Raw genomic sequence first — 25,341 nt, 5'->3', positions numbered from 1 at the left:
CTTTACACAAAATCGAAGTGCGCAGGTAAGTGCCGGGAGGAGAAAAAAAAGTGCAAAAAAAAAACGGAAATCGCTGGCGTCAGCGATTTCAATTTTAGATGTGAACAAAGCCTCAGTGATTACAGGCAGATATTCCTTCCCATACTTTGGTTTCATGCACTGTTTCATAGGCCAAGCTGCACTATAGCTAATTTCTCTCGGTATTCTGTTGGCGGCCAGCCAGGCCAATCAGGTCTGACCAGGTGACACCAAATGTAAGAAGAACAACAGATGCCAGACATTATCCAGCTTCCCTGCATTGCAGTCAAAACATTGTATCCGATATGTGAGAAGGCAAATGTGCAGTTCAGTTTGTGGTGAACTGTGAAAAGCTGGTGGCAGCTTGTAGTCCTGTTGAACATCAAGTGACAACAAAATGAGGAGAATCACAGTAACATAACAGTATGTGCCCACCATGAAAATGTCTTGCTTAAGAAAACCAAGCCAAAAATATAAAGATACCAAGTGAAATAATAGTAAAGAGTATAACAAAGGAAAACACTTCTCCAAGTGACAATCAGCCTATTGGGCCAATCAAATTGCAGGGATCTCGTCCTTTGAAACCACTGGACCCAAGGGCCTCAAGGCGGAATGGGATGAGCTGAGAACCCATTATTGGGATGTAGCAGGTGTAAGTTACTAGCGTCTGTATGCACAGAGGGCTCCTCTAAACTTAATTACACATACTACGCTTCCATTAGCGCACTTAGCGTGCAGAGAGTCAAAATTAAGGCATGCAGACTACCTTATATACTTCCGTATAAACCTAATTTTTCAGCACAAAAAAATGTGCTGAAAAGTTATCTCCTCAGCTCATATGCGAGTCAGTGGAGCAAAACAGATGGTGGAACAGGTTTTTTTTTTACAGGCAGAGGATCGTAAGGATTGTGCACTAGTGAACCTGCTCTTGCCAGCTGGCTCCCTGATGTGTCCCAGCCTCCCATCCCCTGCAGCATGGTGTGGAGAGTGCGCAAGACTTCCTGTGTCCCCTGGCTTGTGGAGCAGAACGTGCAAGCAACGTATCATCGGTGCAATGATTGGGGATTCTTCTTGTGTGGCAAACGCTGTGTCTCATATCTATGATGCCACCTAGTGGCACCTTGAGACACAGCTGTATCATCCTTCGGTTGTGGTGAGAGGGGATGACTTGCACTGGGGGCACATCTGGCTACTGTGGAGGGGGCTATACTGGAGAGGGGGCTTATACGTGAGTCAATCACTTTTTCCTGGTTTCAGAGGGAAAAGTGGGTACCTCGGCTTATATACGGGTTGGCTTATATGCGAGTATACACCGTAAATAGTGCGAGTAACAGGAAGTTACTTGCACTATAGTTTTTAGAGAATCAACCCCTTAGTCAGTTGCATCTGATCCTTATGTTTCATAGTTTATCTGTAAGGATGTAAAAGCACCATGACAAGAGAAACGTTGTTGGGAGTTATGGTGAAAATATTTTATTCACTTTAAGTGTATGAAGATCCATATGTGTGAAGTAAATGAGGAGATAGAGAGAAAAAAGAAAAGGAGTAAGGATGAGAGTGCTAGAGATAGAGCGGAAAGTAGAGATAGAGAGTATTTGGGACTGCAGGGCGCTTACATTTATTGCCAGATATCATGATACTGATTCATGTCATAGTCTAATGTCCCTATCATAAAGCCAGGTTTTTTTAGGGGAATCAAATAATATCAATGTTTTTGGGATGTAGGAAGAATCCCGAGTGTTTGGAAGAACTTACTCAAACATGGTGGAAAACATACAAAAGGGTATTGTAAACTTTTAATTATCACCCAGAAGTCATAAATCTGCTCTTTCCGTTATTTCATTTACAGATTGCGCCAGAAGTGACTAAAGTGTGAGATGGAAAAGATTGAGGCTTGCAGCGTGATTAGGTTCCTGTACTTGAAGGGTAATTGTGCCCGACCAAAAATATCCTCTGCATCCAGTGACAACTGCGTCAACATCTGTCTGAATAGGTCACAGCGTGTTTGTTTCTGGAAAGGGGTTAACAAACATGGAACCCGAGTGCAGACACCTTAGATATGTGCAGTTCGTCATGAATCATTTTCCACACACTACCATAAGTGAGGCCAGTTTCATTCATGATCATTTGGATGGCTGTTCATCTGTCTTCTAAGATTAAACACTCCACTTTCTTTACTGTGACCGCTTTGTCCTTCAAAGAAGGTCTTCCAGGTCTTGGCTCATCTGTGATAGACATGTTACCACTATGGAAATTCCTTTTCCACCTCACAATAGTGTCATAAGATGGTTAATCGTTTCCATAAACTGCCATCACCTCATCATTAATTTGCCGGGTACTATTCCGGAACTTTATCATGCTGTGAGCCTCAATCTTTTCCATCTCCACTCTTTCGTCCCTTTTGGCACAATTTATAAAAGAAGTACAGTAAAGGATGCAATGAACTGATTTGCACTTAGGGACCAATGAGGACATTGATAAAATGTTATCAATATACCATAATAACTGTTGGGTGATAATCAAAACTTTACGATACCCACTCGTATAAACTCCACACAGGAGTATATACCCCAGTGTAGACGGTGTCCTAGCCTGGTACCTCAGTGTAGACAGTGTCCTTGCCAGGTACCCCAGTGCAGCCAGTCGACAGTGCCATTCACTATACAACAATGCCACAACAATATCTTCAATTAATTTATGCAACTATGGATGCCACTTTTTTTACATATTGCCTGGAGTTGTTCTTGAATTTTGGTGATGCCCACCTGTTGTATCTATGTATCTTATATATCAAATGGAATAAAGACACATCAGTACCTCATTAACCGCTGTCAGGTTATTTGATTTTATTATCACAGTCCTGTTTCAGTGCAGTTTGATTTCAGCTGGTTATTACAGGTCAATATAGATCATGTATATTTCTGACACACAGAGATAAAAGGCTCTGGCCCATATGCAATTCACTTTTTCTCCTGAGTTTTCTCATAGGAGTTAATTTTTCAACTTCTTTTTAAAATAACTTTTTAACACTTTGCAATTGAAAAAAAAATTCTAAAAAGAAGATGAAAAGGTGCTATCAAAATTATTTTCAGTATTTTCTTGCTTGCTGGTGGTTTAAAGTGTACCTGAGACGGGGGGATGGTAAAAAAATATACATACCTGGGGCTTCCTCCCACCCTATCGGGTTGCTTGCCCCCTCCCGTCCTCCTGCACCTCCAAGATCCTCCACCAATCGGCCTGGTAATTCCTTCAGTCTGGGCCAGTCGGAGCATGCACTGGGAGCGTTCTGTGCATCGCCGATGGGGGTGCGCGGCTGGGCTGCACATGCACAGTACATCCCGACTAGAAGAATTACCAGACCGAATAGCAGAAAATTCAGGCGTCGCAGGAAGAAGGTGAGGGAGGGATGAGCCTGATGGAATAGGAAGAAGCCCCTGGTATGTATTACTTTTTTCTATCCCCCGTCTCAGGTACACTTTAAACCACCAGCAAGCAAGAAAATACTCAAAATAATTTTGATAGCACCTTTTCATGTACTTTTTGGTATTTTTTCAATTGCAAAGTGCTAAAAACTTATTTAAAAAAGACTCCTAAGAGAAAACTCTGGTCTAGTTTCCTTCAAAAAGCATTTTATTTGCAAGATATGAAAATATCACCTAAGAGAAAACGCAGAAGAAAAAGTTAATTGCATATGGGCTTCTGTGTGATGAATAATGAATAATCAGTAGAATTCGATAGAACCTTGTTACTAGCAGGTGTTCCATAGTACTATGGGGCTTCCTGCCATATTACAGGATAGCTGTACACATTCTCCAGGTTGTGGCATCCTGCCCTGTTCTGCAGTGGTGGTTTTAGAGCAAGATGCAGGGTGCAAACATCTCTGTTCCATGGTACATCAGATGTCCTGTGAATTCTGGTTATTATTATTATTGTTGTATTGGTGACCAGCCTCCTCTCTCCACAGACCTGTCTCTGCACTCTCCACCGGCTCCAGCATTGAGGATGACCTGGAAGAACTGAGAGACAAACTGAAAATCTCTGACATTGATGAAGTTGTTCGACATCTCCAGTAAGTCTTAAAACTCACCACTGGCTTGAGGCCTCTTTGTTATACGGTGTTACATGTATTGTCTCTTCATCATCAGCTGTGCTGCAGTAAGGGTGCCCATACATTACTCGATTTTCTGCATTGATATTTGGCTGATTCAATCATAATCGGTCGATTTCTGGCCGAATGGGTCGATCGGGAATACTTCAAAATCTCATTCGCAAGGGTTCAATTGACGAACGATGAACCCTCAGACGGTGTCCCCTCGTTGAAGGCTCACCTGTCTATTGACTCGACTCCTGGCTTCCTGTGTCTGGCATCACCACTAGCGCCTGTACCACATGACACCTGTACTACATGTGCTGGTGTCATGTGGCACAGACGCTTGCAGTGATGCCGGACACAATAGTAGGCCAAGGGTCATCCCAGTGGACAATAAGGGTATAAGAGGCGCCCTGGTGTAATAAAAGCATCTAAAAGTAGTTTAAAAACGGAAAATAAATTTGAGGTAGCTTACCTCAGTGACGAAAAAATCACTGAGATTCAGCAAAGGGAGGCTCCCTTTGCTGAATCTGTCATTTAGTTTGCCACTGTTATTGGCCTGAGGAAGCGGGCTCTGACCCGCGAAACGCGCTGCCTGTGCTACTAATAAAAACCTTTGTAAAACACAAAGATTTTTTCGTCACTGAGGTAAGCTACCTCAAATTTATTTTCCGTTTTTAAACTGCTTTTAGATGCTTTTATTACAACAGGGCGCCTCTTATACCCTTATTGTGCAATCATACCCCCTTACCTCACCCGTCTGAGGGGTGGGTACAGACCACACGTGGCTTTGACCACGGCGGATATCTGTCCCCTTTCTTTTACCAAGGAGAGCGACCGCATCCAGGTCCCTAGGGACCACCCCGAGTGGAGTCGGGTTTGTTGTCTCCACCTGCTTCCTGTGGTCGGTTGCCCCCCTGCAACCCACCTTTGTGAGTAGTGTCTTACTTTTATTACGTTCCACTGTTTTTGACATACTACACCATTGGGCTCCCACTTTTGTCTCCTGTTTCTTTTCACTAGAGGGTGTTTTTTGACACCCACATCCCACTACATCCCAGTGGACAGGTGAACTTTCAACATTCATCACAGGCATGTGGGGGGACATACACTTGGATAGAGGAGGCCCAGCAGGCGGCATCAGAGCTAGGAGGATTTCCAATAGATTTCATGCTGAAATCTATTGGAAATCTGTGTTGAGTGTGTGGGCAGGGAATAAATCCCTCTCTGATCAGATTCAATCAGAGATCTATCTGCTGGTCGGCTGGTGGCAGATCTAAGTGATGTATGACCATCCTAACTTAAGCTGGCCATACTCTTGTAGATTTTTACCCATTGTTCCAAAAGAATTGTTTCCTTTCTAAAAAATAATCAATTCAGAAGGAATTGATTCCTACCACACACTGCACATCAATTTCCAATAAATTCCAGCAGGGAATCCAATGAAAACCCATTGAATGGCCATCAATCTACCAATATTCTTACCATACCTCCAATCTTCCTAAATTTTCCATCCTGTCCGATCAATACTTTAAATAGATTTTTGGTCAAAATTGATCAAAAATCAATCATTCTGAGATTTTGAGGAATCTATTCCCAGTAGATGAATCAAATATGCAGGGAATAAAATGGGACAATTGATGAGAGTATGGGCACCTTTAGAACAGGCCTGGGTTACCCATACTGCCCCACTGATTCAGCATTATCTGATGACATGAAAGACTATTCAGTAATGGTGTCTAATGGAGAGGTGGGTCAGTAACACTGTAGAGCTAGGAAGGAAACATTGAGGAATATTTTCTTTCACTACTAGTATATGCAGAGTATCCCCAGTGCAGCGTTTATCATTTTTGTCACCTTAGGCAATACATACATTATTTAGTACAGAATACCAGATCTTTTTTATGTAAATGTGATTAAAAAAGCAAACCAAACCAAAATGTAGTATCTGAGGCAGAATGTTTGCTTATATGCAGAGTTCACAGACTCTGCCAGCCTGCTGAGACAGAGGTGACACCTTCAGCGGTGTAGCAATAGGGACTGCAGTCAGAGGTTGCAACAGCACTGGGACCTGTGGACCAGAGGAGCCCGTCAGGAGTCCTCCTGCAGTCGCTGTATTAGTTTTTCATTGGTGATATGCTGATAATGATCACCTCTATATTTGCTTTGAATAGTGCCCACCCTTAACAATCTGTGCACCTCCTTAATAAGCCTCTCTGACACTGCGCATGCTCCATAAGGTTTTGGTGCTCCAGAACAATTGATATGTTTAGAGTGCTTGAGGGGTGAGAGAGAGCAGGGAGACCTTCTGCATATGCTGTTGAAGTGCCCCAAAATGTTTAGGGCTGCATGTGTTTGCATGCTCTCAACAGCGTTTACATAAGCGTCACAGTCAATCAAGTTCCCTCAGAACCTGTATGCAGTTTTTGGAGTCGGCAGCGTTCATTAAAAACCAGTAGAAATTGCTGACAGTTGCTTTGAGAAGCCAACAGATGCTTTTTGAAGGCGTCCAGGAGGTAGGTGGCTAACAAAAAGTGGACCACAATTCTTCACACCTTTTAATTTTTATGTCATTTCAATTGCCAAACGCTTTTCAAATGCCAAAGCTTTCGCAAATGCTTTTAAAAGCTTTCTGATGACTTGGGTAAACGACTAGGTGTTTGAGGTCACTCATTGAAAAGTGTTTGAACGCAACAAAACGCCAGACGACCTCAGATGTCCATGTGAACCGGCCCTTAGCTTCTGGCAAAAAATAACTAGAGTCTTATCTGGAATCTTCCTAACGGGAGTCCCACATAATCTCATTATATGTATATTAAGCGCATTAGTCTCTCAGGAGACTCTGTGATTGAACGACCCAATACAATGAAACTTAGACCTAAATCTAAATTCTTCCCAGCCTTGTCCTCGATATCAAGCTTACAGGTATTTGCACAATCTGTAATGAAGGATTTGGAACTTTTGCCCACAGGCAGGGGTTGCCCTTCTAACCTCACCCCTGATCAACCTAGGGCGTTACAGGACTTATCCTCAGCCCGAGATTTGGTGGTCAACCCCTCGGACAAGGGGGGCAATGTGGTTGTCATGAGTACATGCCAATATGAACGGATGTGTTACAACATTTTGAACAATACTGAGTGGTATGAGAGGGTCTCGGCGTCGAGGATGCAAGCCAGCCATCAAAACTTTCAGGATATATTGGGAGATGCCTTGTCGATAGGCATTATTTCCAAAAGGATTTATCGTTTCTTGTGGAATCCCAATCCTAGAATTCCAACTTTTTATGCCCTCCCAAAGACACATAAGTCCACTACAGACCCCCCTGGACGCCCCATTATATCGGGGTGTGCCTCTTTGACTGAAAATGCAAGTCGATATGTGGATGCGCATTTACAGCCCCATGTGAGGGCATTACCTTCTTACGTACGTGATACGACTCATCTACTTACCATTTTAGATGATATTAGCATCCCTACTGGTGCCTGGCTTGTCACCCTTGACGTCGAGGCCCTCTATTCCAGTATCCCTCACACTGAGGGACTTGAGACGATCAGATCGGTTTTGACGACCCTTCCCATTGATGCCATTCCTCATAATATGTTTTTATTAAGGCTATTGGAGTTTATTCTCAAGAACAATTATTTTTTGTTTGACTCCTCCCTTTTCCTCCAGGTGCAGGGCACAGCGATGGGGACCACCTGTGCCCCGTCCTATGCATGCCTGTACCTGGGGGAATGGGAACGATGTATTTTTTCAGATGCGAACCTGAGTGATCTTTTGGGGCATGTACTTACCTGGCATCGTTATATCGATGATATATTTTTAATCTGGACAGGAACACAACAACAGATGTTTAATCTGGTCAATTTGCTAAATAATAATGTTTTCAACCTCAAATTTACCATGACTATGGATACTCACAGTATCCCGTTTTTGGACATTATGATTTCTGTGAACGACCGGGGAGTATTACAGACGGATCTTTATAGAAAACCCACAGCAGCTAACTCCTTGCTTCATGCAAGAAGTTTTCATCCCACACACCAGATACGCAGTATTCCTGTCGGGCAATATTTGAGAGCCCGACGGAACTGCTCTGATGACAGGAACTTCCATGCCCAAGCTAATGATTTACAGCAACGATTTAGGGCTCGCGGTTATCCCAAAAAATACCTAAAGAAAGCCTATCATCGAGCTTGCGATACCCCTAGATCTACTCTCCTATACAATCAATCATCGGGACAAAAGTCTCGAAATGAACTAGATAGGGGTCTTTCCTTCATTACCAAATACAATGATCATCACTTTCAGGTCCGCGCCCTACTTCAGAAACACTGGCATGTGCTCACGGGCGACCAGCGTGTTGCCCCCTTTGTTCCGAGGGAGCCCTCTGTTACCTACAGGCGGGCCACCACCATAGGTGATACCTTGACACGTAGCCACTACTCAGGTAGAGGCAAAACCAAATTATGTAATTGCACAGTTCTGGGCACTTACCCATGTCATTCCTGTAACCAATGCAGGTACATCTATGTCGGTAAACAGTGCCCCCTTGTGATGAGAGACGTTGTATTAACTACCAGACATTATGTTAACTGTGAGACGGAGGGGATAATTTATCTCCTCCTCTGCCCCTGTGGGGCCTTTTATGTGGGCAAGACTGGCAGATCCCTTAACAGACGTATTTATGAACACACTTATGGTATCCAGGAGGGACACCAGACACCTGTAGCCCGACACTTCGCAACTTGCCAGGGGGGTAACCCCAGGAAAATTCGATTCTTTGGCTTGGATAGGGTACACCGGGACCCACGGGGAGGGGACTGGGACGGGAGACTCCTCCAATGTGAGGCCTTCTGGATTTACAAACTTAAGGCCTTTCGGACACCGGGCCTTAATGAAGGTATTGATTTTGCCCCATTTCTGTGACAGCAGTGCTCTGGCTCATGGCCATATGTTCTCTATTTTTCATTATTTTTGTTCAATTTCTAAGGATGAATCTTCATATTTTCCTTTTGCTGTGCTTAAGCTGGCGGCCTTTTTGCGCCCGAACCAGGTCTTTTCCCGACCCTTATATATTTTTTTGATTTAAAACCTTTTATGCCATCTAATTTAGATATGATCTTTGACACTTCCTTGATGGTGGTTGGTGGGTTGGCGTGGCCCCCCGTTGCTCCACTTTGTCCTTAGTCTCCTCTCGTTTGGTCCCCTATCGGCAGGACAACAGTTTATTTATTATTATTTCATTTTACTTTCGTACTCTATTTTTTTGCTTATGATTACTTAATTATATATAGCTATTAGGGATTTATTATTAATGGAAATATTTTTGCATCATTATATTATGTTTTTTTCAATATGTAACTTTTTTCGATGACTTTGCTGATCCTGTGGGAGGTGGTAGCTATGGCCCCCCCGTCGCGCCGCACTTGCTGGTGGTCCTGGATGTGGGGTGGGGTTGGTGGGGGATCGATGTGCCCTGGGGGGGTGCTCGGGGTCGGCCCAGTCTTTGGCTTGACATGGACCATATATTGGGCTAATGCCTGCTGGCCCGTGGCCTGCCTGTGGGCCTTCCCTGTCCTCCTCCCCCCGTGGCCCTCCCCTCCCCCCCCCTGCCCCGTTTCCTGTTGCCCCTGGGCACACTTGGCCGCGGCTATGCTGGCGCTCCGGCGGTGATGGCGACTGGGCAGCCCAGGGGACCCGGGGCCCCGCCTGCGGGACAGCCGGGCCACCCTTTCTCCTTACCATCGATCAGGGGGTGGGGTCTTAATAGTCCGTGCCCCTCAGCGTTCCCGGAGCCCTTTTGCGTCGGCCGCATTTCCATAGCGGCCCTGTTGGGGGTCTCTGTGGGTCGCGTACAGTCGTACGCATATACGCGTTCCCTCCTACTTGATCCGCTTGGCGGTTGCGGCCGCGAAGGAAACGCTGTGCGTGCACTTGTACGCATATATGCGTTCCCTCCTTTGATCCGCATCACCGCATGCGGACGCGGGGGGAACGCCGTGCGTACATGCGGAGAATTGGATGCATCACGCCTCTGCCTCCACCTCTCACTCACCACCTGCATCCTGTGATGGTGGGGTGGGAGTGGTCATGGGGGGGCGTGGTAGCATCCTCTGGCCGCCCAGTGCCATTTTAGGCCGGCTCCTTTCTCCCACAGGCAGCAAAACTTCTGAGCCTGCCCTGATGATGCTGGTAATCTCACCAGTGAAACCGGTTGGCCTCTAAGGCTCTCTTTGTGACCAGACACACTTGTGGTGGCAGCACATGGGCTCCTGTGGATGTACTTTGCAGTGACCAGCTACTCAGATGAGTATACCTCAATGATATGCATTTCTACTGGTGACTTGAAAACAGCCTCCTATGGAGTAACCACTGTTTACCATATGATCATTGAAACAGCTTCCTAGGATGCACCTATATGCTGCTATATGCTGTTGTTTGCTGGAATTTTGAGTTTGTCTATATCAAGTTGATGCTGCTGAAGGGATGACCCTGGCGGACTGTTCCATGAATGAACTATATCAACTTTAATATCACACCATCTGTACCTGCATATGTCTGTGGTTTAAACACTTGCCTGTGAATCTGTCTCAGAATGTGCTTCTGATTGGGGCACTAACTCTGGTGAATTGCTTGTTGCTCCTGGGGCTTGCGGATGTGTCAGGCTTGCTGTGAATATAAATTTTTTGTTTACTAGCCCGAAGTGCTTGCCACATACAGTGTGTGCCTATCAATCTACCTCTGTGCACCTGGCCATTGTTATAGCTCATAAATGAGACAGCTTGCCTGACCTGTAGACCTGCACATCAATTATTTTGTGATAACATATGCAGTAAGACCACCTATTGTGATGGATTGAATCTCTCTATCAGCCGTTATTCAGCCTTTTGATCCTGCAAATCACTGGAAATATTATAGCAACACAGCCGGAATCTGATACACCTGTGCTTTTTCTACTAGGATGTCTTTTCCCATTTAGGTCCTGGACACTTGGCCCTTAAAACCAATGAAACATTGCAGCAACACAGCCAGTATCTGATACACCTGTGCTTTTCTACTAGGAAGTCTTTTTCCATTTAGGTCCTGGACACTTGGCCCTTAAAACCAATGAAACATTGCAGCAACACAGCCAGTATCTGATACACCTGTGCTTTTCTACTAGGAAGTCTTTTTCCATTTAGGTCCTGGACACTTGGCCCTTAAAACCAATGAAACATTGCAGCAACACAGCCAGTATCTGATACACCTGTGCTCTTCTACTAGGATGTTTTTTTTTTTTTTTTCCCATTTAGGTCCTGGACACTTGGCCTTTAAAACCAATGATATATTTCTCTCCAAGGTCTTTTGTTTCAATGTTACCTGCTAGGAGTCGCTTCCCCCTTTTTTGCATTAAGATATTTGATGGATTGCGCACTATCAATATTTTTTTAGGGGATCCCCTACATTTTTCCATCTGGCCTAGACATGGTGGCCCACCTGTGTGTTCTGGTCAATTTTAAATAGATTTACATATATGTGTGTTTGTATTTTGGTCATTAATAAAATTTGTACTTTTATATATAATTTATTTCCTCCTGCTTCCTTAGTCTTACATTGATCATATTGAGAAGTCTCAGACTTGTGGAGGATTATCTGTGATAGGAATTTTTAGGACCCATTTGTCTAAATTGTATTAAGCGCATTCGATTTGTCTGACCCTAAAGAAACTTCCCTTTTGGCACTTTGTTCAAGTCAGGTTATTGATCCTGCAATGTTGGAGTAATGAGGCTCCCCCCTCTTATGCTCAGTGGGTCAAACAGACAAATGCTAGAGAAGTTGGTTCATACCCATAGATTAGAGGACATCCAGATAGGTTCAGTAAGATGTGGAATAGCAGACTTGAGATGCCGAAGGTTCTAGATCTGGATTTAGTGAGGGACGGGCTTTTTGGTTTCGCGAATGGATAATGGTTCTACTTTTATGGGTTATATATTGTCCTGAAACTCTTGTGACTCCCTTAAACATACCCTTAAAGAGGTATCCATGTATTTTCTGATGCAGAGTCTTCAGACTCCTGTAAGCAATTCCTGGGGTAGATGAGTGAATGGTACCTGCTCTGCTGAAAAACTCCACATACTTCAAAGCTGCCCTTTGCGTTCAACCTTTCTCCTGTTGGAATTGCCCACAAATACCAAGATGTGCGTGGCAACCAGTCTACAGAGACTTATAGCACCTCACAGCACCCCTTCGACTCACACTCCTCCTCCTGGTGGATTTATCCATAAATGACAACATCAAGCCTTCTGTTTTAAGAAGTCAAATTTATGTTTTGCTTAGCATTATAGTAAGAGGGCTTTTTGGCCCCTTTTAGCCCCTTACACACTCCTAGAGTCATAGGAGTTCTGGTTCATAATGGAAAAAAGTGACTTTATATTTTGGTGCTGATAAAAGCACAGGCCTGTAATTGCTCTCCACCCACTGTATGAATGGAAGAGATGTTGTATTTGTCACGTTAATAAGGGAATGCTTGAATGGTGGAGGAACACAGAGATGTATACGTGTGCAAGGTGGACAGTGAGAGTGAAACAGACCGAGCTCTGGAGGAGGAGGGAGCGCAGCTGGGATTGGAACTAGAAAGAGACATCCAGCTGGGTCAGCTGTTGGAATGTCGCTTCGTGTTATTACAGCATTTAAAAACAAAGCTACGGCTCTAAACAAGAGGCAAAGCGAGCCAAACTCCTGTGATTCATTCTGTCTGCCTCATTCGCAGCTTCTGAACCCCCGGGGCAAAATGTTGCTGGATCCCAGAATGTGGATAGAGTTCCAGAGCAACACCATAACTCAGAGGAGGGGAATAGGATTGCATTGTGATGGGTGTGCATGACTGCCTGCTAAATACAGAGGAGACTACAACTACAGTTGTGTTCAAAATTATTCAACCCCCACTGAAATTGAGTGTTTTGGCCAGTTTGACATTGATTTTGATCATTTCAGTCATCTTGTTTACAATTAAATCAAAGAGGCACTTGTAGGTCAGACAAATTTAAGATAACATTTATAATGAAATAACCACAAATGTCTTTTCTGTGCTTACATCATTATCAGTTTTATTCAACCCCCAAGTGACATTCATTCTTAGTACTTAGTACAACATCCTTTTCCAGTTATAACAGCTTTTAAACATGAAGCATAGCTTGACACAAGTGTCTTGCAGCGATCTACGGGTATCTTAGCCCATTCTTCATGGGCAAAAGCCTCCATTCTTAGGCTTGTGCGCTGCAACTGCTTTCTTTATGTCCCACCAAAGGTTCTCGATCGGATTTAAGTCTGGTGACTGGGATGGCCAAAATGTTCCATTCTTTAATCTGCAACAATGCTCTAGTGGACTTGGAGGTATGCTTGGGATCATTGTCCTGTTGAAAGGTCCAACGTCTCCCAAACCTCAGGTTTGTGACAGACTGCCTCACATTTTCATCCATTATCTCCTGGTACTGAAGAGAATTCATGGTACCTTGCACATGCTGAAGCTTCCCTGTACCTGCAGAAGCAAAACAGCATGATTGACCCTCCGCCATGCTTCACAGTAGGCGAGGTGTTCTTTTCTTCATAGGCCTTGTTCTTCTTCCTCCAAACATAGCGTTGATCCATGGGCCCAAACAGTTCCAATTTAGTTTCATCAGTCCACAGAACACTATCCCAAAACTTTTGTGGTAGTGTTTTGTGGACTGATGAAACAAAGTTATATTTGTCTGACTTACAAGTGCCTCTTTGATTTAATTGTAAACAAGATGACTGAAATGATCAAAATCAATGTCAAACTGGCCAAAACACTCAATTTCAGTGGGGGTTGAATTCTTTTGAACACAGCTGTATAAAGTGATGTTACAAAATGGAACCAAATTAAAAGCAACCATATAGACAAGCAAAAGATTGTGTGCCGCACCATCCGCCCAAAATGTGCATTGACCACAATATGAATTTGAGAACCAGAGGAATGGTCAAATCACAGCTCCATCTGTTGGAAAGTATTTCATTTACAGCTTTATTTCAAGATATTTCAAACACATAAAACCATTTAAGAACAGGAATAATAAACCTCCTCTTTGGCAATCCTTACCAAAGTATAAATATATATACCATATCCACTACGCTAGACTCCTGAGCGAGGGAGAGAGGGAGGGTTCCCAGGCTTCCATCTCTTACCCTTCAAGTCACGTCATGTGACTACCACGCTTCCTTGTAGTCACGTGACGCAAGGGGAAGAGACGGAGGCCTGGGTAAGAATCCCTCCCTCACCCGCCCACTCAGCAGACCAGAGTGTCTACAGAGTGAAAACAGATCTGTTCGACCAGTGATCAGATCCGTTTGCCAGTGTGGCCCAAGCCATACGGATCCAGTGAAGCGGAGACCAGAACCACTTTACTGGATCCCTTTGGCTTTAAAATACAGTGTGAACCCGGGTAATCCCGGGCTGCCTATGAGGCGGAGTAAGGCAGGTTCCTCAGGCAGCAGACGTGGGGGGGGGCCTCATCTCCCAGGCCGTGGGAAGGAGGGGGGGCACCGAGCTTGAGGGAGTAGCAGCCAGGAAGGGGGACAGTGGGCACAGCAGCGGGGAGGGGGTCGGACCCCCTATCCCTCACCTGGGTCCCCCTGTCCGCTCTCCCCCTCCAGCTAGTAGCTCTGCGTAAAAGTATCAGGCAACCGGCGGGTAGCGATGACTCACCTCCTTGCTTCCCAGCGCTGCGTTCCACCGCTCGTCACTTCCTGCAATGCCGCCCACTGTACTTGTGGTAGGGTGATGCAACTTAACTCAATTATTAACATCATCCTGCTGTATTTTTCATGCATTTACACTTATGTAGAAAGCAATGGCACCATGACACACGTTAGACTGCGAAGTAATTGTGTTGCCATCGCGTGCAATGGATGTACCTGAAATCGCTGTTAGTTTGGGTTCACAAGTAGTAAAGTAGCTACAGTGTGAGCTGCTCCCTGTATCTTACTGAACACTGAGTACACACTAGTAATAGATACAGAGGTACCAGCAGAATAAAAATGGTTAATCAATAAAATCAATTAAAAGTTGGGGGGCAAGGGTGGACTTACCTCCCCAAAACCAAACACAACCACTATGTATGGTTAATTACATTTTAATCTGTACTCTAAAAACACTTGCAACGCATTTCACGGGTCTCTAGTCCGCTTCCTCAGGCAAAATTACAACACGTAGTAACTCAGGGGTTGTGTCATAAGTGCTGTGAGTGGTTGCTTGAATCAGGCAACCCATATTTTTGAGTATATTTCCTTTGCCGCTATTCTAGCATTCCCTTTTTTATCAACAATAATACACTATTGGGGGCTGTCGATTGGGTTTCTCTTTGTTTTACACACTGATGATAACCCATTTCTGTAATGTAAAGGATGGAAGTAACACGCTTGTATTAAAAAACAGTGCTAAAATTACTAATGCAGGTGCATTGCATTTTTGATCAAATCCCAATTTTAGGTTATTTTAAGCACACTTATGAATATAAGTACACAGGTACTCATTCATTATTTGCTTTTTGTCTGTAGTGAGTGGGCTCAATAACCTCTAATGCATTTTCCATCCACGAAAAAATAAGCTGTTCGCTATTTTCCAAGCATTTCTCTCTATGCTTGTATTGAAATGTGTTATTAACAGATGAAAATGTGCTGAGGTGAAACAAGCATGTACAAATGTGCATGGCTTGCAGCAAACAATGTGCGTGTTAAGCCACGTACATAAACGCACTATGTAGTGTGAACAAGGTCTTAAACTATACCATCTCCTCATTCTTCTCTGCTTTCTTAAAGGACACAGGACACCTGACATAAGAGAGATATGGAGGCTACCATATTTATTTCGTTTTAAGCAATTAACCCCCTTGGCGGTATGAAACATTCCGCCAGGGGGCAGCGCAGCAGTTTTTTTTAATTTTTTTTTTTTTTAAATCATGTAGCGAGCCCAGGGCTCGCTACATGATAGCCGCTGCTCAGCGGCATCCCCCCGCCCGCTTCGATCGCCTTCGGCGATCTCCGATCAGGAAATCCCGTTCAAAGAACGGGATTTCCTGGAGGGCTTCCCCCGTCGCCATGGCGACGGGGCGGGATGACGTCACCGACGTCAGCGACGTCGGGACGTCATTGGGACTCCAGATCCACCCCTCGGCGCTGCCTGGCACTGATTGGCCAGGCAGCGCACGGGGTCTGGGGGGGGGCGCGCGTCGCAACGAATAGCGGCGATCGGGCGCGCGGCGGCGATCGGGGTGCTGGCGCAGCTAGCAAAGTGCTAGCTGCGTCCAGCAGAAAAAAAATTATTTAAATCGGCCCAGCAGGGCCTGAGCGGCACCCTCCGGCGGCTTACCCCGTGTCACACACGGGGTTACCGCTAAGGAGGTTAAGCACATTGCCTGGCAGTCCTGCTCATCCTCTGCCTCTAATACTTTTAGTCATAGGCCCTGAACAAGCATGCAGATCAGATGTTTCTGGCTGAAGTCTGGCTGAATTAGCCACATGCTTGTTTCAGGTGTGTGATTCAGACACTACTGATGTATGAAAGATCAGCAGTGCTGCCAGGCAACTGGTATTGTTTGAAAGGAAGTAAATATGGCAGTCTCCATATGCTTCTTATTTCAGGTGTCCTTTAAAGAGAAACTCCATCCTAGAATTGAACTTTATCCCAATCAGTAGCTGATACCCCTGTTTACATGAGAAATATAATGATTTTCACAAACAGACCATCAGGGGGCGCTGTATGGCTGATTTTGTGCTGAAACCCCTCCCACAAGAAGCTCTGAGTACCGCGGTACTCTGGGCAAACTGCCACAATGTAACAATGTTCACAGACAGGAATTGGCTGTTTACAGCTGTCTCTAACAGCCAAAACAGCTAGGAGCAGCTACATAACCTGCCCACAGTAACAATGTCACCATGTAATACATGTCAGAATGTGAATCTGGGAGAGGAAAGATTTTACAATGAGCAAACACTGACTAAATAATTTATACATAATTATGGTAAAAAATGAAGCACTTTTTTTACTACATTATTTTCACTGGAGTTCCTCTTTAAAGTGGACCTGCCAGTAAAACCACCTGTCACATGACCTGATTGACTCCAGAGAACATACCAACTGACATTATTATTATTATTATTCTGAGTAAGAATTTTCCCTTGTCATGAAAAATATTTTTTTTCCCCTGAGCTTTAAACATCTCTTTTAGTGTAGCCAGGCACATAGGAGGAGGCTCAGGAGATGCAACAGAATAGTTTATCGGATATCATCAGAGACTGAAGGACGAGCAAAGAATTTATCATCAATCAGACAGATCATCTGTGAGTGTGATTAGAAGGACAATGGAGATAAAAGACCAGTAAAGCACAACCATGACAACGATCAGAGTTAAAGAGAAACCGTGACCAAGAATTGACCTTCATCCCAATCAGTAGCTGATACCCCCTTTTACATGAGAAATCTATTCCTTTTCACAAACTATCATCAGGGGGCTCTGTATGGCTGATATTGTGGTAAAACCCCTCCCACAGGAAACTGTGAAGACCATAGTCCTGGCAGTTTGCTGTCTGTGAACCTCGTTGCGTTGTGGGAAATAACTGTTTACAGCTGTTTCCAACTGCCAAAAAAACAAGCAGCAGCTATTTCCAGTGACATTACCTGCCAGCAGTAAAAATGTCACCATGTGATAAATGTCAGAATGTAAATCAGGGAGATTAAAGCTTTTACAATGGGCAAACACTGACTAAATCATTTATACATAATTATTGTAAAAATGAATCACTTTTTTTTATTACATTATTTTCACTGGAGTAAGTATATTATCATAGTAATTATCATATATATGACCACATCTACTTACTCTCTTTCAATTACAGTGACCTGAAATAATTTTAGTGATGATTTCAGATGACCATTCAGGAACGGTCGCTATAGAGACTACAGGCGGCTATGTGATGAACAGCTTGTTCTGTTCTGTGGAGAGGGAAAAGGATGAGGGGATGAATGGGAGGCGCCCCACTGTGGAGACGCTAAAAGAATAACGATAGTCATTAGCTGTTAATGATTCAGCTCAATGGATCAACTCACCATATCCGGGGACTGCTGCACTCAGAACGTTCAATCATTCCTGAGACTATCATGGATGTGACGGTTGACCGTTTTGAAAGATGTAAATAAATACATAGTGTGTAGCGTTAGACTGCTTCCATGTATACACAACATTGTGCAAAAGTGTTGGACTGCTGTGAAGAAATGCCATAAAGTGCAGTGGGAATGCTTTCATAAATCATGTCATGATTATTAGGAATTCTCTTAGGTCCACTTGCATGCACTTTGCGAAGGTGCTTGTGTAGCCAGTTTGTCTCAAACTTACTGGAGAAGTTACCCCAGTTTCACAGCAGACTACTAGATTCAGTCTCTGCGGGTAATCCCAGACTGTTTTGGTGATCACGGCTTCCTATGGGCCATAAACAGTGTTGGCAAACTCCTTGTTATTCTTTCCTCTGCAGTGCAGATCATTCATTACGAATGCGGATATGAAGTGTTTGGGTTTATGGTTATCCTGCAGGTCTGGGAGTGACCAGGTGCCTACCTGATGGCATTGAATGAAAGAAGAGATACAGGGGTTGGACAAAATAATGGAAACACCTCGAAAATCAACAAAATATATTTTAATATGGTGTAGGTCCACCTTTTTGCTGCAATTACAGCCTCAATTCTACGAGGTATTGATTCATACATATTGTGAATTGTTTCCAAAGGAAATTTAGCCCATTCTTCAGTTAAAACACCCTCCAGTTCTTTTAGAGACGATGGCGGAGGAAATTGACTTCTTACTTGAATCTCTAAAAACGACCTTAAATGCTCAATAATGTTGAGGTCTGGGGACTGTGATGGCCAGATGAGATGCTCAACTTCATTAGAATGTTCCTTGTGTCATTCTTTAACAATTCTAGCTGTATGGATTGGATCATTATCATCTTGAAAGATGGCATTCCCCTCCGGAAACAGTTCTTGAACTATAGGAGGAACTTGGTCGCCCAAAATTCCTAAATAGTCTTGGCTGTTAATTCTTCCATGAAGGGAAATCATTGGCATGGTGGATTTCCAAGAAATAGCACCCCAGATCATCACAGAACCCCCGCCATGTTTTATGGTTGGGAGAAGGCAGTCTGGATGAAATGCTTGTTTCGGCTGTCTCCAACCGTACACTCGTCCGGAGGTCGGAAATAAGGTAAATGATGATTCGTCAGAGAAAATCACATTTTCCATTGCTTGAGGATCCAATTCTGGTGGTTTTTACACCACTCTAAACGCTTTGAAACATTTGTCTTTGAAAGCAGAGGTTTTTTAATTGCAGCTCTTCTGTGGAATCTAGATTTGTGCAGCTCCTGACGAACAGTTTTTGTGGAAACTGGGTTCTGTAGGTGTTCATTCAGCTCTGCAGTGATTTTAGAAGCCGTGGTCTTGCAAGCTTTTCTAACAATTCGATCTAGAGTCCCTGACGGTCTTTCTCAGACAACTTCGACTTTCGGCCACAACTGTGCTTTGCTGACGACGTTTTTCTTTCTCTTTCAAAGGCAGTCATTACTTTTGAGACAGTACCTCTTGAAATGCCAAGCATTCAGGCAGTTTCTGTTACAGTAGCGTCTGCCATACGACCACCAACAATTTGGCCTCTTTGAAAGCCTGAGAGATCTGCCATTTTTATAAATTATAACCAACTTTTGTTTAAATATCTTTAAAAAACAATTATTTTAATTAAACATATCAAATAGCAAAAATAATAAATAAAAAAAATGTACCATATGTCAAGTTTTGATTGCTTAAAACGTTCAAAGATTATGATGCCAAAATGTTAGGTGTTTCCATTATTTTGTCAAACCTCTGTATCTTCTTAGCAGCCAGGGTGGCAGAATTATGTCCCATAGGGAGCACAGTAGATGAGAATGACATTTTTTACCTGAGTACATATTGCGGCGCCACTGCATGATTAGGGTGCCAGGTGGTGCTGATAATAAAAAATATTGGTAATTTAGATTACTGATATTTTACTATGCATTACCCAGTACCCATTCTTGCTTTAACCCTCCCCTCCCACGCCCAAATGACCTGATCCATGTTTACAGTACTTCTCTTTTCAATACAAACTCAATGCTGTTAGTGTCCTAAGTAGGATCTAAACCTGAGACTCTAGTGCAGTGGTCCTCAAACTAAGGCCAGCTGACCGAATGCGGCCCGCCAAGGCTTTTTCACTGGCCCCCCAAACACATAATTTATAACTTATAGATGCGGCCCACTTCGCCTTTAAATATTGGTGATCTGCATATAGAATAGCAGTGCTGGCACCACCCATCCACATACTGTAGAAGTGAGCAGTAATTTGCTGGCTTCCAATTCTGCATCAGGTGACACTGCTGTCCAACTGGACGGCAGGTTGTCACCTGGGTATGCTTCACTGTCTGGTGCACAAAGATGTTCTTCAGGCACCACATGACTGAATGGCTGCTGCTGGGAGTTCTCCTCCGGGCATGATTGGGGGGGGGGGGGGGAGGAATCAATACCTAGATTCAATGTAATGTTTTTCAATATCATTTTATGTATGTTCCGCCACCCAGCAGTCTGAAGTATGTTGTTCCGGCCCTTGACCGGAAAAGTTTGGGGACCCCTGCTCTAGTGCCTTGAAGGGTGAGCTACTTAGCCAACCCTCCACCGTGTATGTTTCCGAAAAAATAAAAATCAGACCTGGAGTTTATACCAGGTGACTATACCTTGGTAAAAATTTCAAGGTCTGTCTAAAGCCTCGTACCCGCTACGTGATTTTTCTGATGACCGGCAATTTTTTGGGCGCATCATTTCCATGATGTTAGTACAGGTTTGTGATTACACGAACAACACTTAGTGACGCGGGGCGAAAACGTCCGTTTAAGATCCCTGACAACTCCAGCGCAAAGTACTGCGATCGCTCGACCTCTCATTCGTGTGCCGTCACGTGAGGTCACGTATACCCGCCATCAGAAAGTTGGATCAAGGAGCACTCATCGTCGTGGGACGTTGCTGGGATCCATCTTCCTGGGTCGTGAGGTAAGTATTCAGCTTTACAAGCATAGAGGGTGGTTGATGTCATCTGTAACATATAAACCACACCAGAGCTTCGCAAACCAGTGTAATTTATTTCATGACAGCATGTGCAACCATCCGACCACCAACGAGTCATTGTGGGGCCACGGTGGGTTCTCTTTGTCAAGGCACACAGTAGAAGTTTTCTGGGAGAAAAACAAACATGGCTGCCCAATTATTTTGATGTTTGCAGGCATTATCAGGGGTTATGTAAGGACAGCTTGGCTTTCTTCAGCTGTATCTATTTAACGATTGTAATTTTTTTTTTTTGTAAACTCTCTTATTACAGTATAGGTTGACGTTATGTTCCATTTTGAATGTGTGTAGTTACTAAGCAGGAACCGCCTCTGGTTGGCTCTTCTGCCTGTGGTGATGTTACCTCAGTGACACAGAAATACTTCAGCCTGTGGTCAACTGTAAATTATAGGTGGTTGCAACCCTCCAGTGTGGAGCCAGACTCGCTTCCTATCATTTAATATTATGATTATTATTACTGCTGTTATGTGCATGGAGACTGCGAATGATTGGTTGCTATTTTATGACTGTCCTCAATTTAACATTTCCTACTTAAAGTTTTTTATTTTTACCACACCCTGTTCCATCCAATCCCCCAGCCAAGTTAAAGTGAATGTGCAAGGATGGAAATATATGAGCTGCCACTGCTGCTCACAATTGTGTTTGTGGGAAATGCAGACAATTGCTCACAAGCATTTTTCCACATGGTATGTTAGTTTGTCCGAATCATTTATTTCGCCAAGTACAAGGGGGGGTTGTACCCGAAATTATTTTTGGCACATACAGGGTCTGTATAGTGTGGTGACAACATACTGTACAGATGCACAGAGTAGTCATCATACACATTACACATAACATTGCCATGTCTCCCTGCTGTCCTTCTTTTGGAGAGACAGTCTCTCTTTGTGAATCCTGCCCCCCTGTTCCTCTTTCTTCCTCATTTGTCCCTCTTTCAGGACTGATGTACAGATCTGTGTAAATATATGTATTTTTCTACTGAAAAATCTGTTTTATTGACTTTAGCCACTTAACGACCGCCTAACGGCGATAGGCAGCGGCTGGTCATAAGTGGAATTACATATGAGCGGCCTTTCCATGTCAGTTCACGGAGGGTGTCTCCGATCGCGGCTCGCAAGCTAAATGTAAACACGCGGGGATGAAATCCCCGCTGTTTACATCATACGGCGCTGCTGCGCAGCAGCGCCGCAAAGGAGATCGGCGATCCCCAGCCTCTGATTGGCCGGGGATCGCCGCAGTCTGATAGGCTGAAGCCTATTAGAGGCGGCGCAGGACGAATCTCCGTCCTGTGCCGCCCATAGCCTTCGGGAGAGGGAGGGAAGGACGGGGAGGCAGGGAATCGCTGCGGAGGGGGGCTTTGAAGACCCCCACGCAAGGCACAAGTAGCCGGCGGCGATCAGACCCCCCCAGCAGGACATCCCCCTAGTGGGGAAAAAAGGGGGGAAATCTGATCACCCAGGCTGATTCCTGATCTGTGCTGTGGGCTAGAGAGCCCACGCAGCACAGATCAGCCATAAATCCCCTGGTCCTTAAGTGGTTAAACTTTATTCCCGTCCTTTAAATTGATATATTTCTTATTTTCAACTGTTAATATGAAGGAAAATGAACCGGAATAGAAAGGACCAGTGTGGTTTGAATTAACAACATAATTTTCTTATGAAAACTTTATGGTTTGCATGACTTGGGGTGTGTCAGGGGCATGATTAGAGGTGTGGCTTAAAGCCATTGTTACCCGTCCTAAAAAAAACAAGTCAGATACTCACCTAAGGAGAGGGAAGGCTCGGGTCCTAATAAGCCTTCCCTCTCCTCTCCCGGTGCCCTCCGTGCTGCGCTGGCTCCCCCGTTCCAATCCCCCACTACGGGGGACTTCGGAAGTCTTCGAGAGCCGAGTCCTACCGAAGACAGACAACTCCATACTGCGCACGCGCGAGTGCGTCATAGAGGGGGCTCGCGCATGCGCAGTATGGAGCGACCCGTCTTCGGGAGCCCGAGTGCTCCCGAAGACTTCCGAAAACCTCCTTTCAGCGGCGGAAGTGGCAGTATTTGACCGAACTGGTCGAATGCTGCTACGGGGGATTATGAGTGGGACCAGGCACCGGGAGAGGAGAGGGAAGTCTCATTAGGACTCAGAGCCTTCCCTCTCCTTAGGTGAGTATCTGACTTTTGTTTTTTTAGATCGGGTAACATTGACTTTAAGTGTCCCTCTTTCTTATCTCAAAATGTTGGGAGTTATGCATTGGATACAAAACGGTCCGTCTGAGTGCTATGTCGAGCGGAGCTTCCACAATCTGTGCTCAGCAGCAAATTACAGATGTCCCTTGGAAAGTGCAAGATAAAGAGAAAGAGAGAAAGAAGAAGGAGAGATAAGAGAGAGACTGGAGAGCCACCATGGGTGTAAATCAACAGTCAGGCCGTGCATACCCCTATGGCCATGCTTACAAATGTAGCCTCAGGCTTACGGCCTAATCCGGTGCAGATGGTCATGATTCGAGTGGCTGGTGGAGGGTGGCTGGCACCAAGGCACCCTTTCACCTAGTTTTAGCCCCAGACTGAGGTCTAGTCCGGAGCGACCTGAAGCGGGGCCAAAGGTCTGGAAATCCAAAAACATGTGGCGGCTGCAGGCGTAGGGGACCTGGCCTGATGGAGGCGCTGCTGTGGGCTGCTTGAGTGGGCCGGGATTATGGTGCAGTCAGCTGGCGGGGAGGCATTGATGTAGGCAGAGCCGTTGGTACTGAGATTGATCGCAGGCATTTACTTTACAGTAGCCAGTGATGAGGATTTCAATGAGGAATTGCATACGTTGTGCGGAAAAGTCGTGCAGGTTGTATCTTTTTTTTTTTTTAATGCTTGAAAGAATTGCAGATGACTCCTGAAAGCGCAGCAGCCCCATTGGAAAGCATTTTCATGTGATTTCGCATTGCAGCAAAATACCTCAGTGTTCAACCCAGAATTTTTTTTCCAACTGGGTGGCATGAAAAAGTCACGGGTGGGGTAAGATAAGGGGATGCAGGGCCGGCACTTCTCTGCACAACTCTACTTACAGCATAGGAGGAGGTGAGCTAATGACAGCCGGGTGCTCACCAAAACTAGCTGGGGAGAATACCTGGGGAGAACACTGTACCTGCAAATTCAACAAACCCTTTTTTGTTTGCACTATCTGAGGAAGGGGACCCTCCGTGGCCCCGAAACAATTGTCATGCCTAATGTGCTTATGAAGCAATAAATTGACATTCTTTGCATCTTGAAACGGTGTGCTTACCTGGCCTTTTCGATTTGCTGCAAATTTAGCAAGTGTGACCCCTGCATAAGGATTCAAGCTCTGGGGGTATTCATTATCTAGCGAGTCACTTCCCTACTAGGGGGCTTCCAGAAACATCTAGCATGTGTATAAGGCTTAAAGGATTCCTGAGGCGGGAGAAAAAGTGGAGTTTTACTTACATACGGCTTCTTCCAGCCCCTCACAGTCTATCAGGTCCCTCCGTGTCCTCCCGACCCCCTCCAGTGTGCAGCTGTCCTCTCCGAAAGATCCGCTAGTTGCAAGAGACTACTGCACATGTGCGGCTCGGGATGCATGCCTCCTCGATCACACTCCCGTGCGTGGGAGCATTCTGCTGTTCATAAAGACTTTTAACTGCGATTGCGCTAGAGGCTCCCAGCCTTCGATCGAGGAGATGTGTGCCCATGGTCGCGCATATGCAGCCAGGGATCATTCAGGGGGGAATAGCGGCCGAAGACTTTCATTCCAGCGCAGGAGACTTGGGCGCAGCATTGAGTAACTTCAGCGCCGTCAGAAGACGGAGCTGAAGTTACTTATAAAACACTATAATTCGGCCTCCAGCAATTGCTGGAAGCCGAATTATTTCATTCCCCGCCATCCATGGTGGCCTGGAGGGGCAATAGTATTTAACATCAATGGGAATTTGTGCAGGAGCAGGATAAGCCATACAGGCTTTATCCTGCGCCCATGTCTCCTGCGCCGATTCCTCTCGTACGCGACAGCAGCACGCTGTAGGGGATCGGGAGGACTGTGGGGGGTTGAAAGAAGCCCCAGGTATGGTAAGTA

The 25,341-nt window shown here is 44.9% G+C and overlaps 1 protein-coding gene across 1 annotated transcript in view; it reads left to right on the top strand.

The window, feature by feature from the left end:
* CCDC24 (coiled-coil domain containing 24) overlaps positions 1-25,341 on the top strand; it is a 101,329-nt gene that overhangs the window by 38,465 nt on the left and 37,523 nt on the right. Inside the window, exon 5 of the mRNA XM_068242534.1 lies at positions 3,983-4,087. Coding sequence (XP_068098635.1) covers positions 3,983-4,087 — 105 coding nt within the window. The remainder of the gene's footprint in view (positions 1-3,982; positions 4,088-25,341) is intronic.

This window comes from Hyperolius riggenbachi, chromosome 6 (assembly GCF_040937935.1).
Source record: "Hyperolius riggenbachi isolate aHypRig1 chromosome 6, aHypRig1.pri, whole genome shotgun sequence".
Lineage (NCBI taxonomy): Eukaryota > Metazoa > Chordata > Amphibia > Anura > Hyperoliidae > Hyperolius > Hyperolius riggenbachi.
This window is presented reverse-complemented; position numbering and strand designations above follow the sequence as displayed.